Source organism: Electrona antarctica, assembly GCF_951216825.1.
Source record: "Electrona antarctica genome assembly, chromosome: 21".
NCBI classification, from domain to species: domain Eukaryota; kingdom Metazoa; phylum Chordata; class Actinopteri; order Myctophiformes; family Myctophidae; genus Electrona; species Electrona antarctica.
Genome location: NC_136802.1, coordinates 40,937,817 through 40,950,312, shown reverse-complemented (window position 1 = coordinate 40,950,312; position 12,496 = coordinate 40,937,817). Strand labels below are relative to the sequence as shown.

Sequence of the window (12,496 nt, the reverse complement as noted above, 5' to 3'; positions counted from 1 at the left end):
GGAGGGCCAGACAGTAGGCTGACAGGAAATGGGGAGAGAGATGGGGGGGGAAGACATGCAGTAAAGGCCATCGGGATCGGGAGTCGAACCCGCGGCACACTGCCAGACTGGATTACCAGCCAAGGTGCCTGGACCATTGAGCCATGGCCCAGTTTCACGATCTCTTTTAATGAGCACATTTTCAATCACATATAGATTTATGAAAGGACATAAACATTGACTGCTGGCAATATCGGCCGATGACGATCAACGATGTATGGCCGATGTATAAATGGGTGCATCCCTAACTATTAGGCCTAATGCATGTTCTGTCGACAGCGCGGCGCGAACTGGAAGTCTACAAGTTCACTTGTGAAATTCCCATCAGGGGATCATTTTTGTTTCCATTGTGAGCTTGTAGATCTGACTTGTGAACGTGTAATCTCTAAAGTCAGCACCACTGTCTTAATTAAACATGTAATGTTGTCGTTAGTAGGAATAAACCTGTGAACCCATTTGGTACAAAATAAGAATGACTCAGTCATTGGATGAGCTGCCAGCTGCAACAAGCTCTCGTTTATAAACATCTATAATCAGCGTAATAATCATAACAAATTCAAGACACCTGTGTTTAAAAGCCGCTCCAGCCTCCAATTGCATCTCCAATGGCAGCCCAATGGTTTGACCAACCATTTCTGTTTGATGGGGGAGGGGGGCAGAACACATCCATCAAAGCTGTGTTCAGACACAAGACAGGTGTCTTGAATGTGTGAATGCAGCCCAGTAAGGGCATATGTCGACCCCGCCCTGCTCCCCTCCGCCCCACCCCCTCCTGGTGCTGCGGCCATCTTGGTTCCTAAACAAAATGTAAAAACAATTGGAGCGGGGCGGGGCCGAGAAAGGCCCTCTTTCTCCATTAACAACGTCGACGGGAACTACGACGGGATCCCGTTGGTGGGCGGAGCCGGTCTGATGGAGGAGGAGGAGGAGTCCTGGCGGGAGGAGGAGTCCTAGCGGGAGGAGGAGGAGGAGTCCTGGCGGGAAGTCCGGCGTGGCGTCGGGGGTGGGGCTTCCACCAGAGCATCCACCGTCTGGGCCAATCGACAAAGACCCTCTTCCTCTAGGATGAGCTGGGCGGGGCACAGCGCCTCCTGGTGGGGCGGAGGAGTCAGACGTCATGTGACATGCAGAGGAAACGGGACGTCGTGCAGCACAGACACACACTTCAACCCCATATGGTTGAGCGCCTCAGGGCGCCATACTAGAGATGCACAATATCATCGTTAGCATATCGAAATCGGTCTCAAAACAATCCAGATTATTATTCTTTTTTCTCGTGATTATATATACTAGCCCTTACCCGTTGTGAGATAGTTTGACCTGCATTAGTCTACGGACCCCCATTTGATGGCATTTCTATCTCTGGGGGACCCGCAATTTATATTGTAAAACCAATGTTAATTTAACTCTGAGTGTACAAATGGAACCAAATGGACCTCATTTGGTTCCATTTGTACACTCTCAGAGTTACAGACCCATAAGGGTCCATTTGGTTCCAAACTATCATTTATCTGGGGAGCCCCTGGAACTCCCTCAAGGACCCCTGGGGGTCCCCGGACCGCACTTTAGGAACCACTGGTTTGTAGGGTTGTATAGGGTCCGAGGCCACCAGGGGGGTCCCGGACCTGATGTTGGGGACCACCATGTATACATTAAGAGCATGCAGAGACCATCACCATGGCAACCACAGCAGCATGAAGGTGACGACAGACAGGGAGAAGCCAGTGTTGATTTTTTTGTCGACTAAAACACTGCCAAAAACTAAATATAACCTACAGTTGGGTGCCACCGATATTGTCCCTTATCATTTGACCCATTTAGGCCTGACCTCAAAACTTAAAAAAATCCTTCTAAATCCTCCAGTTTTCTGAAATAAATATTTTCACGATTTTTCAAAAATAGCAGACCTACAAGCTCGTAGCGCGCCACTCGGTGGCGCGCTATGAGCTTGTAGATCTGCTATTTTTCAATAGCTAAAATTATAACAATGTTTAAAACACCAAAAGGGGTTCCCGCCCAAAATGGGTTAACTGTCCTTTTGCGCAGATCACGCAAACCTCAGCAAAAAGAAAAGGACAATATCGATGGCCTCCAACTGTAAGCTAAGATGACTACAATTAATATGACTAAATATACTGACAGCAAATACAAAAAGTCTACAAGTCTTAGGACCGGTTCATACGTCCTATTTTACCGCTGTAGTGCCTAAATGATTTCGGCTCGTCAGAAATTCTCAGTAGCACCGAAGAGCCGACTTTAGGACGGTCCCCGCCCCCCCCGAACCTCAAATGACGTCACATTGTAGGCTCTACAGAGCCCAACCCACTTTTATTCGGCTCTAAAATAGGAGTATGAATCGGCCCTTACACCACATGTGTTCATGTGAAACCCAGCCAATAACAGAGAGAATCTGGGGGTGGGTCTGTGGGTGTGTCTAACAGAGGTACCTCTGGGTTCTGATAAATGTCACTTTGAGACTGAGGAAGAAAGATATGGGACCCCACTGTATATTGTTTTGCAAAAAGGGTGAAGTGTCCCTCCACAAGCTCGAAACGCGTTGGCCTACAGAGCTTGTGAGATCTGCCGCGTTCAAATTTGAAATCCTGAAAACTAACAGAGTGTACGCATAGAGCTACAGGTCGCGTTGGAAACTATAGCTCTGGTCCAGTTGACTCCTAATGCCATGATGGACCAGAGCTAGTTCAAAAATCAAAACCACATATCTAATGTAAACTACTAAGTACAGTTACTGATGTGCCATTTGAGAACTGCACATGTTCTGCCATTGGCAATTCAGTAGATTGTTGATAGCCTATATGCTAATTATCCCATTCTGGACGGGAACCCCTTTTGGTGTTTTAACTAAGCATTATGTTATACTTTAGCTAAAATAGCAGATCTACTGTCTATTGATCTATTGTAGGTCTGCTATTTTTGAAAAATCGTGAAAATGTGGCACAAATATTTGAATATAATAATATTCTTTCAGAAGACTTTTTATTTATTTCGACGTCAAAACCTATATGGGTTATATTCAGATTCCCTGAATAGATAGTTCCTCTGCTGGACACTTTTCAAATTTCAGTAGCAAAACAGTACAATTAGCATTAGGCTAATCACTCAGTGAATAAAACCTGCAGGGAAGAGATGCATTTTCAGAAAACCTTCAGGAATGTTTCAGGAAAGCGTGCAGAGTTGGAATGGCACACCTGTAGCTAGTTAGTGAAATCAAAAGAAGCCAATCTTACCAATAGCTTTCTTCACACATGGGTTCATAAACGTGGAAAAAGGGCTGTTTGTAAAAACAAAAGCACGAGAGAGGGAGACAGAGAGAGCCATGGGGAGACACAACAAGCGCAGAGCAGGGGGAGCACAGCTGGCGGAGGCTGCTTGGACAACAATAAACGTTAAGTGCACAGTCAAGCGTAAAAGGCATTGTGTGTAACCTTTCCCTTCGGCACCCCCATAACAAAATAAAAACGCACATTTTACCCATCATATCATTTCCCTCTGTACCAGCAGCACTGGAGGAGTGTGGTCAATGCTTTAAAAAAAAAAAAAAAAAGCACGCATGTTGTGGTGTTGTTTAACTCTCAGAAACATGGCTCTACTGTCTATTTTGATAGACCAAAAAAACACCCGTATGAACTGACCGGTGCAACTATACTATATATTTAATTGTAAGTTATAATTTTAATGTTATAGTTCACACGGAGCACTATCTCAGTGTGAATGGGCTTGTAGGCTGCTCAACAGGGCCACAGAACAAAAGGGCAAAGTTGCATACTATACATTTTATGTACAAACACGTAAGAAAAACAGACTAAAGAACTCATTTGTACATAAGTCTGTCTTGCTTCTAAACCAAAATCGCTAAACCAGTGGATATGTTCTCGTTTCCTGATTGTTTCTGTGATTTTTGTCCTGTAATGTCTACCATTCTGTAATGTACGTCTATGGCTTGTCTGTTTCTTGAACGGTGACGTCATGGACGCAAAGCAAATTTCAGTGTAAGCTGACAATAAAGTTGTATCGTATCTTATCGCATCGTATCGTAAACACACAGATCACATAAACAGTCTACGGTCAAACATCCTTTTTTTAATAATTTCTTTACAGCAAGAGAGAGAGAGAGAGAGAGAGAGAGAGAAAAAACTTTACATATAGATCTGTATAAACTCCGGAATTCTCATTCTCATTAAATACATCGGGTATCGTATAAATATTACAAAATACAAACAGTATTTGTGTGCTGCGAACATCGGTCAAGAATATAAGCCAGTGGTTTGTGGTGTAGTAGTGTGTGTTTTTAAAAAATAATAAAACTCTTTTGATTTAAAACGTTTACAAAGTTTAATTTTCGTTTGTGAGACAGAGTTCAGGGGTTCTCTCTACGCGACGGCATAGCTGTGGAAATCCCACATTAAATTAAAATATTAAATGTAATCCAATCAAGAAACGATCTTAGTTGGGATATCAATTTTTTTTTTTTTTTTAACCAATCGATTGGCTCTTCTGGGCGACATTAGTTGGCTCTCTTACGGGTTCTGAAACCTTCTAGAAGCCGCTATAAGTTCTGTGACTACAGATAACCTCGCTCGCAAGAACCGGGCCTTAAAAGTCACGTGCTTTTTGAGTTTTTGGAGGGGGGGGTTATATAAAAAAAATAGAAGCCCGTTTAAAAGAAGACATGACAACGTGAGAATAAAGCAGTGCTCTGGGCGGTTTCCGAGGTCTGGTTCCGACTTGTAAATGCTGGGTTTATACGTTGTTTTTGCGAGGCAGCATCGCACGACGGATTTAGATTAGATTAGTATGATAGATACGTTGGTGTGGAGTAGCGGTGCATGACCGGAGTGTTATATGAGCGCATATACAGGACACCGTTGACCACCGTAATAAATTGATATTAACCCATTTAGGCCTGACCTCAAAAATTTAAAAAAATCTTCTAAATCCTCCAGACCTACAAGCTCGTAGCGTGCCACTCGGGCCTCATGTTTCTGTATCAGTGGTTCTCAATATTTCATGTCAAGGACGCCCAAAAATATATGTAATTGGCCACGGACCCCCCCCCCCCCCCCCATCTGAAAATATGTTGTTTCAGGGATGGAAGGGAAGCAAAGATTTGAGTTAAAAACTGTTCGCTCTGAAAGAATATATATTCAAAGATTTTGGGCCACATTTTCACGATTTTTTGAAAATAGCAGACCTAAAAGCTCGTAGCGCGGCACTCGGTGCCGCGCTATGAGCTTGTAGATCTGCTATTTTCCAATAGCTAAAGTATAACATAGTGCTTAAAACACCAACAGGGGTTCCCGCCCCAAAATGGGTTAAACACTTTTAATCATTAATTTAAATTTAAGCCGTTGAAAAATAGCAGATCTACAACAAAGCCCCCAGAACGGGCCGGGCAACGTTGATGTTAGTGGTCAAAACTGGAAGTGCAGGCGGGCTCTCTAGATATATGATAACTCTATGATCTACAAGCTCGTAGAGCGGCCCTCGGGTGTAGATCTGATTTTTTTTTTTTTTATCGTGAAAATGTGTCTTTGAATAAATTATATTCTTTGCCAATGGACGTTTTAAACTCAAATCTTTGCTTCTGGGGGCGTCCCTGGAGCAATTTGTTTCTGATGGGGGTCGGGGGGAACATTTTTGCCAACACTTCCGCGTTCAGCTTCCTTGGTCTCAACTGCGCATGTTTTTTTCCTTCCAAAGCAACATGGCGTCGCCCGTACGGTCTTCGCGTCTCATCCTTCTTAGACTGTCCTTGGTTCAGGCTACGTCGCAACGCAATGGCTGACGCTCCATATTAGGACAGTTTTTCCGCACTATATCGCCGTCAGAGCGCTCGCTCGTTGCCTGTGCAGACGAGGTGTTGCACACAGAGCCTATACATCCCCAGAGACTGAAGGTATAGCTCAGAACAGTTGAGGAAGAGTTACAAAGACACGACATCCAACTGGACTTCGTGTCTGCCTTTGTGAAGACGGCGTCCTACATGTCGAAGATTATATTATCCCATTTTGGGGCGGGAACCCCTTTTGGCGTTAGCATTATGTTATGCTTTAGCTATTGAAAAATAGCAGATCTACAAGCTCATAGCGCGCCACCGAGTGGCGCGCTACGAGCTTGTAGGTCTGCTATTTTTGAAAAATCGAAGAACGACTGACATGGAAACATAGCTTTTTCAGAAAACTGTCAGGATGTAGAAGACATTTTTAGAATCTGATCTCAGGTCAAAATGGGTTATTATAACTCTAATAGTAACATTAGTTGGTCCTCGCTGCTGACGCATAGTCAGCTTGTAGATCGGCTGTTTTCTTTTTCTCGCAAAACAACGTATAAATCAGCCGTCAATTCTCCTCAGACGTCATAAAGCGAGACGGCGAGCAGGTTGGTGCAAAGTGCAGAGGAAACCCCAGCCTCCAATTGTTACATTATCTGACAACACACACACTCACGCACGCACGCACAGACACGCACACATGCGCGTGTACGCACACACGTGCACACACACGTGCACACACAAAGAGAAACCTTTTAAGAGCTCCCATGTCTTTCCAGCTCTAAATGATAACGACTATTGGTCGAGCCAGCTAGTCTACCTGTGTGCAGTTTTAGAAAAACTGACCCCTTTGATCCAAAAAGGGTTTAGGAGTCAATTAACAACTGTTGGTTTAAAGTTAATTCCCCAATGCCTCTGGCCTTTGCACCAAGCACTGCAGCAGGACAAAAAACAAACAAACAAAAAAAACAGACTGGACATACGGTAAAACAAAATAAGTTAGTAAAGGAAAAACAAAAAATAATTTAAAATCAGTTGTTTACATTTATACATAGACATGAAGCAAAAAAAAAAAAAAACTTTGGTGGGCCATAAAACGAGCTAAAAAGAAAAAAGGAAAAAAAAGTGTACACACAAGCTTAGAAAAGATTTTCTGTACCTTCCGTTTAGGAAAAACCATGAGGCCGACAACACATGTGACAATGCTGCCCTCCGCTGGCCAACAGTTAACATTGTAGTAACATACTGTTTCTCTCTCTATATATAAAACAAAGCACACACACACGCGCACACAAACACTTTCTGTGAGTGGTTCAATCCATCCGGGTTAAAGAGGCACTGTGTCGTCTTTCTGTCTCTCATCTGCTTTAAAGCGGCTTACGTACAACCTGAAAGGTTTCCTTTTACATTACCGCGCACACGGTGTCGGGGAGTAAAATCGTGCTGTGCATTGACGAGTATAAAGCTAAAGCTAAGGCAGGCAGGTCTGTGTGTTTGGGGAAAAGGGGGGAAAGTTATCCGTAATGTTGTCCTCTGTTCTCGCGCTCAAGGTTTTTTTTACCTGCTCGCTGTCCGACTAGGGTTGGGATTCGGAACCGGATCCAACATTGAGGAACCAGGAATGGGTTCCATCACATTTGGAACCGTTCCCCCGGAAATGGCTTCCTCATCACACTGTAGGGCTGGTTATGTATGTGGACTTCACGTCTGTTAACTAGACCAGTGGTTTTCAACCCTTTTCATATCAAGGTCCATTTCTGCATTTTGAGCCACGGAACCACCATTTGATGACATTTAGCCTCTCAGACCCAAAACTACAGAACATGGTCCATGCTGTTTTGATGTTGGTACCATTAGGAGAGCTAACAGGCAAACGTTCATCAAAATAACAATTCTTCTATGTTCTCATTATTGTGGAGAACTTCTTGTTAATGTGGATGTTTAACAATAACACAACACCCCCACAAACCCCCCCCCCCAGGAGGGAAAAATGCAGTAGCTTATATGTGCCATTTGGTGGGTGGAAAACGGTTAAAACAGTCCATCGGTGAGTTTATAGATCAGCTATTTTGGGGGGCGTGTGTCACCGTCCTACGAAGAAGTGTAAATGGGGTTTCACATGGCTCTGGTGGGGTTTGCAGCTGTGTCGCGTGAGTGCGTGTGTGCGTGTGTGTGTGTGTGTGTGTGTGTGTGTGCGTGCGTGCGTGTGTGCATTAAGTGTTGCAATGCTATTTGATCTCCGGGTCGTCACAGACATTATGCACAACAACGAGAGTACCTCGTCTGCGGCGCACACGCACGCGTTGTGAGCAGCAGCAGCAGTGTCCCCGGTGGCCAGTAGGGGGAGCAGTAAGGCTTTGTGTCTCACATTCCTCTTCCGATGAGGAAGCCGCGCGCGATAGGCCGTGGCTAAACGCCTGCTTTGGCTAGGGACGGGTCGATGATCGCTATTATTAGTGTATGTCGTTAAAAAAAACCCCGCTTGCGATAATCGTATCGTGGAATTTTTAATTGTCCTCCGTCATACGCTAGGATGAATTAAGCTTTTATTGTGCCGCGAATTCAGCTCCACTTAAACCCTTTTATACTTGATAAAACGGACCTGTAAAAAGAGCGCATTTGGTTCTCTCTTATTTCACGCTCGCAAAAAATAGCCGGTCTACAAGCTCGCAGCGCGGACCGGCTATTTTTTGGCAGACGTTCTCCCGAGAATAGGGACGCCGGGGGTTCAAATCGTTCACGCGACGACACAAAAGTGGTATTTTGATCGTGGCGACGACATCACGCCGTCGTCTTTACGTTTCGTGCGGGACGGAGAGAGAGAAAGAGAGAGAGAGCGAGGGGGGGGTCTCCACTATCCGAGGAGGTAACGAACGGGGGGGTTGGAGTCTCCTCTATCCGAGGACGTAACAGTAGAGCACGTAGAGCAGTGTCATGGCCGCCACGTAGACGAGCAGGAAGTCTGTGGATAGCAGCGGAGAAGAAGAAGACGAGAAGGAGGAAGGAGAAGGCGGCGAGGAGTGCTGGGAGGCGCCGCGGCGGAGGGGGGGGGGAGGTCTCCTCCTCCTCCTCCTCCTCCTCCAGCCTCTTGGGGGCAGCAGAGACCGCCTCCAGCAGGGCGGACACACAGCGCTGCACGGCGGACGTCTTGCACAGGAAGACGTCGGAGCACGCACACACCTCCGTCTGAGGCAGGGGGTAGGTAGGCAGGGAGGGAGCAGGGAGGGGGGCAGGGCGGGGAGGGGCGGGGGGAGCAGGAGAAGGAGCAGGGAGGCATGGAGGAGGCGGGGGGGAGGAGGGAGATACAAACGTAGGTACAGGGAGGAGGAGGAGCAACAAGGAGAAAACAGAGCAGATTTAGACACACGATGACAAAAACACACTGGTTCCCAAACAGCGGGGAGGGAGGGGTGCTCGGGCGGGTCGCCGACACATTGCTATGGAGGTCCCTTTTATTTTTTGTTTCCTATGCGTTTTTGTTTCAATTGTTATTTCCAAAACCTTTTTTCAATAAACGTTCCCATGAATAATATTATATCAAAATTCAATGTATATATATATTTTTTTTGTAATTTCATGAAAATCTAAGGAATTCCATAACTTAGAATGTTTAAGAAGTAGTGAAAATAGCTCACAACGCGCCGCAAAGCGCCACGCTGTGAGCTTGTAGATCTGCTGTTTTTACTAGTTTGGGTCCCGGGGGGCAAACGTCAAATTTCTCCTTAGGGTCTCGAGCTGAAGAGTTTGGGAACCAGTGCGATAAAACATAGTTGCGGAGCAAAACGGACATGAATATTCATGAAGCACAAAGAAAAAAGACATTTGACACGTGAACTCGTTTTTAACCACTTTAGCCTGGGAAATTGATTATTATTAATCTTGCTTTTGGTATCTTTTATTTCAAAAACAGCAAACACTCAAGTGGAACTATAAGCTCATGTTGCAATGTGAAGCTTGTAGATCTGCTCATTTTTGCCATCTATGTATCGGCGCTAAAAGTGGTCAAAACACTGGCTGAATTGGCGATTGTTTTGTAAAGCTCGAGACAAAAGCAAAAAAGGGGGGCGCTGACGAGGCAGGAGTGAACTCACCTCGGGGACGCCCAGCCTGCGACAGGCGGAGATGAAGTTCTCCACGTTTAGTCTGCACTTGGCCGAGCTCAATTTTGGCTGTGGGGTAGGGTGGGGGGGACAGCAAAATAAATGAACACATGAGACTAAGGCCCAAACAAAACACACCAATGATTTGCCATGCAAGTCAGTTGCAAGTCAAGTTGCAAGCGACCGCAGTGCACAATATGGGTATAATACATTTATTTCATTGAATTGTAGTGACGCGGGAACCCCTTTTGGTGTTAGCATTATGTTATGCTTTAGCTATTGAAAAATAGCAGATCTACAAGCTCATAGCGCGCCACCGAGTGGCGCGCTACGAGCTTGTAGGTCTGCTATTTTTGAAAAATCGAAGAACCACTGACATAGAAACATGGCTTTTTCAGAAAACTGTCAGGATGTAGAAGACATTTTTAGAATCTGATCTCAGGTCAAAATGGGTCAAGACCGAGTCAAATGATGGACGAGACCGAGACCGGACTCGAGTACTACAACACTAGTACTGACCACAGCGGGGGAGGGGATGTGGATGATTTGCACGGATCGCGGTCGTATCTGGTTGACCAGCTGACACAGGACGGTCCCGTTGGACAAGGCCTCTCCCAGGTCCTCTGGTAACGACACCTTCAGACGACACTCCAGAGTCTGGACCGAATACAGAAGAGGAGGAGACGGGAGGGTCAATCATCTCTAGGGGCGCAACCATGTAGGGGAGAGGAGAGGAGAGGAGAGGAGAGGAGAGGAGAGGAGAGGAGAGGAGAGGAGAGGAGAGGAGAGGAGAGGAGAGGAGAGGAGAGGAGAGGAGAGGAGAGGAGAGGAGAGGAGAGGAGAGGAGAGAAGAGGAGAGAAGAGAAGAGAAGAGAAGAGAAGAGAAGAGAAGAGAAGAGAAGAGAAGAGAAGAGAAGAGAAGAGGCCTACACAATCTTTGTAAGATAATCGATTTAAAAGAAAAACATTTTTTTTCAGTTTGCTACTGTGTATTGAAAAGAAGAATTTCTTAAAAGAGAAAGAAAATACTGGATTTGTGTATGAGAAATAACTAAAAAAGGATTTTCGGTCGTTTGTCTGAAAAACCATATCGTGAACCATCATGATTCGAATCAACTTTTCAGTTGACTAAAATATGACAAAAACTACCAGTACATTCAATTTGATTCAAAAAATACTATGACTAAAACAAAACACAAAACGACATTGCTGTCAAAATCAACACTGCATGGGCGACTCATAGTGGGACACTTGTTGGACATTTTCTTTATGCTACCTTGCGTAGCTGAATGACGTCTGGCCTGTCTTCCTTTGGGGAGCGCAGTGTGGTTCTGGACTCACTGCGTCCGGACTCCACCAGGCTGTGACCAGAACCTGAGGAGACAACAGAGTCAGTATCAGCGTGGTTCTGGACTCACTGACTCCACCACTTTTAACTAGGCCTGTCAGTCGATTAAAATATTTAATCGCGATTAATCGCATGATTGCCCATAGTTAATCGCCGATTAATCGCAAATTAATCGCATATTTTTTATCCGTTCTAAATATACCTTAAATCAGTGGTTTTTAAGATTTTTCATATCAAGGTCCATTATTTATTCTGCATTTGAGCCACGGACCACCATTTGATGACATTTAGCCTTCCAGACCCAAACTAAAGAACTGTATTGATGAGAGAGATAACAGGCTGTATGTTGATCAAAATAACATTTTTTCTAAGTTCTCTAATTGTGTAGACTTCTTGTAAATTAACTTTAAGTAATGCATTTGTTTAACAATTATTCAACTCTTGAGAGTTAAAGATCTATAAGGGTTCATTTGGTTACCAACCCTCCATCATTTAGCTGTGGGCCACCTGGAATCCCCTCAGGGACCACTGGTGGTCTTTTCAAGTTTTAAATACTCAACATGGGAGAATGCTTGCTTTATTGCAAATGCCATGGAAGGGGGAAACAAAATCATAAACTCAACACACACACACACACACACGAGAGCCCTTGCCCCTCTCTCCTGCAAGTCAACATTAGCTTTAGCACTCATTAGCATGGTCTGTGTAGCATGATTAGCATCAAGCTTCCACAACTAACTAACTATGTTTGTCAACCAAAACTGCCAGAGTTTTGCTTTTGCCCAATGCCCACTTCAAAGAGCTTCTGATCTAACACATTGTGAAGCAAATTAATTAATAACGAGCCGAACGGAGGCATTCAGCCTCTGCTCACAGCTCAACTGTGCGCAGCCCTATAGTACTGACGGTCCGGAGTCCGGACTGAGTGTGGGAATGGTAGAGAGAGAGTGGGGGGGGGGGATGAGAGAGAGGCGGGGCTATTGGAATCTGCCTGCCTGCATTCAGATGCATGCGTCTCTCAACCGTTCTGTCAAACTTCACCGTGCGTTAATCGCGCGTTAATTAAATTAACGCCGTTAAAAGGACGTTGAGTTAACGCACGATTAACGCGTTAACTTTGACAGCCTTACTTTTAACCCATTTAGGCCTGACGTCGAAATAAAAAAAACGTTCGCTCTGAAAGAATATATATCCAAAGATTTGTGCCGCATTTTTACG

General features: G+C 45.0%; 1 protein-coding gene across 1 annotated transcript in view; it reads right to left on the bottom strand.

The window, feature by feature from the left end:
• Window positions 1–944: 944 nt before the first annotated feature.
• Window positions 945–12,496, bottom strand: part of LOC306913858 (leucine-rich repeat and calponin homology domain-containing protein 4-like) — a 33,375-nt gene continuing 21,823 nt past the window's right edge. The window contains exons 8-11 of the mRNA XM_079490672.1: window positions 11,207–11,304; window positions 10,450–10,587; window positions 9,922–9,999; window positions 945–1,130 (exon numbers count right to left, since the gene is read on the bottom strand). Of these exons, the coding sequence (XP_079346798.1) occupies window positions 990–1,130; window positions 9,922–9,999; window positions 10,450–10,587; window positions 11,207–11,304 (455 nt within the window). The 3' untranslated portion in view covers window positions 945–989. The remainder of the gene's footprint in view (window positions 1,131–9,921; window positions 10,000–10,449; window positions 10,588–11,206; window positions 11,305–12,496) is intronic.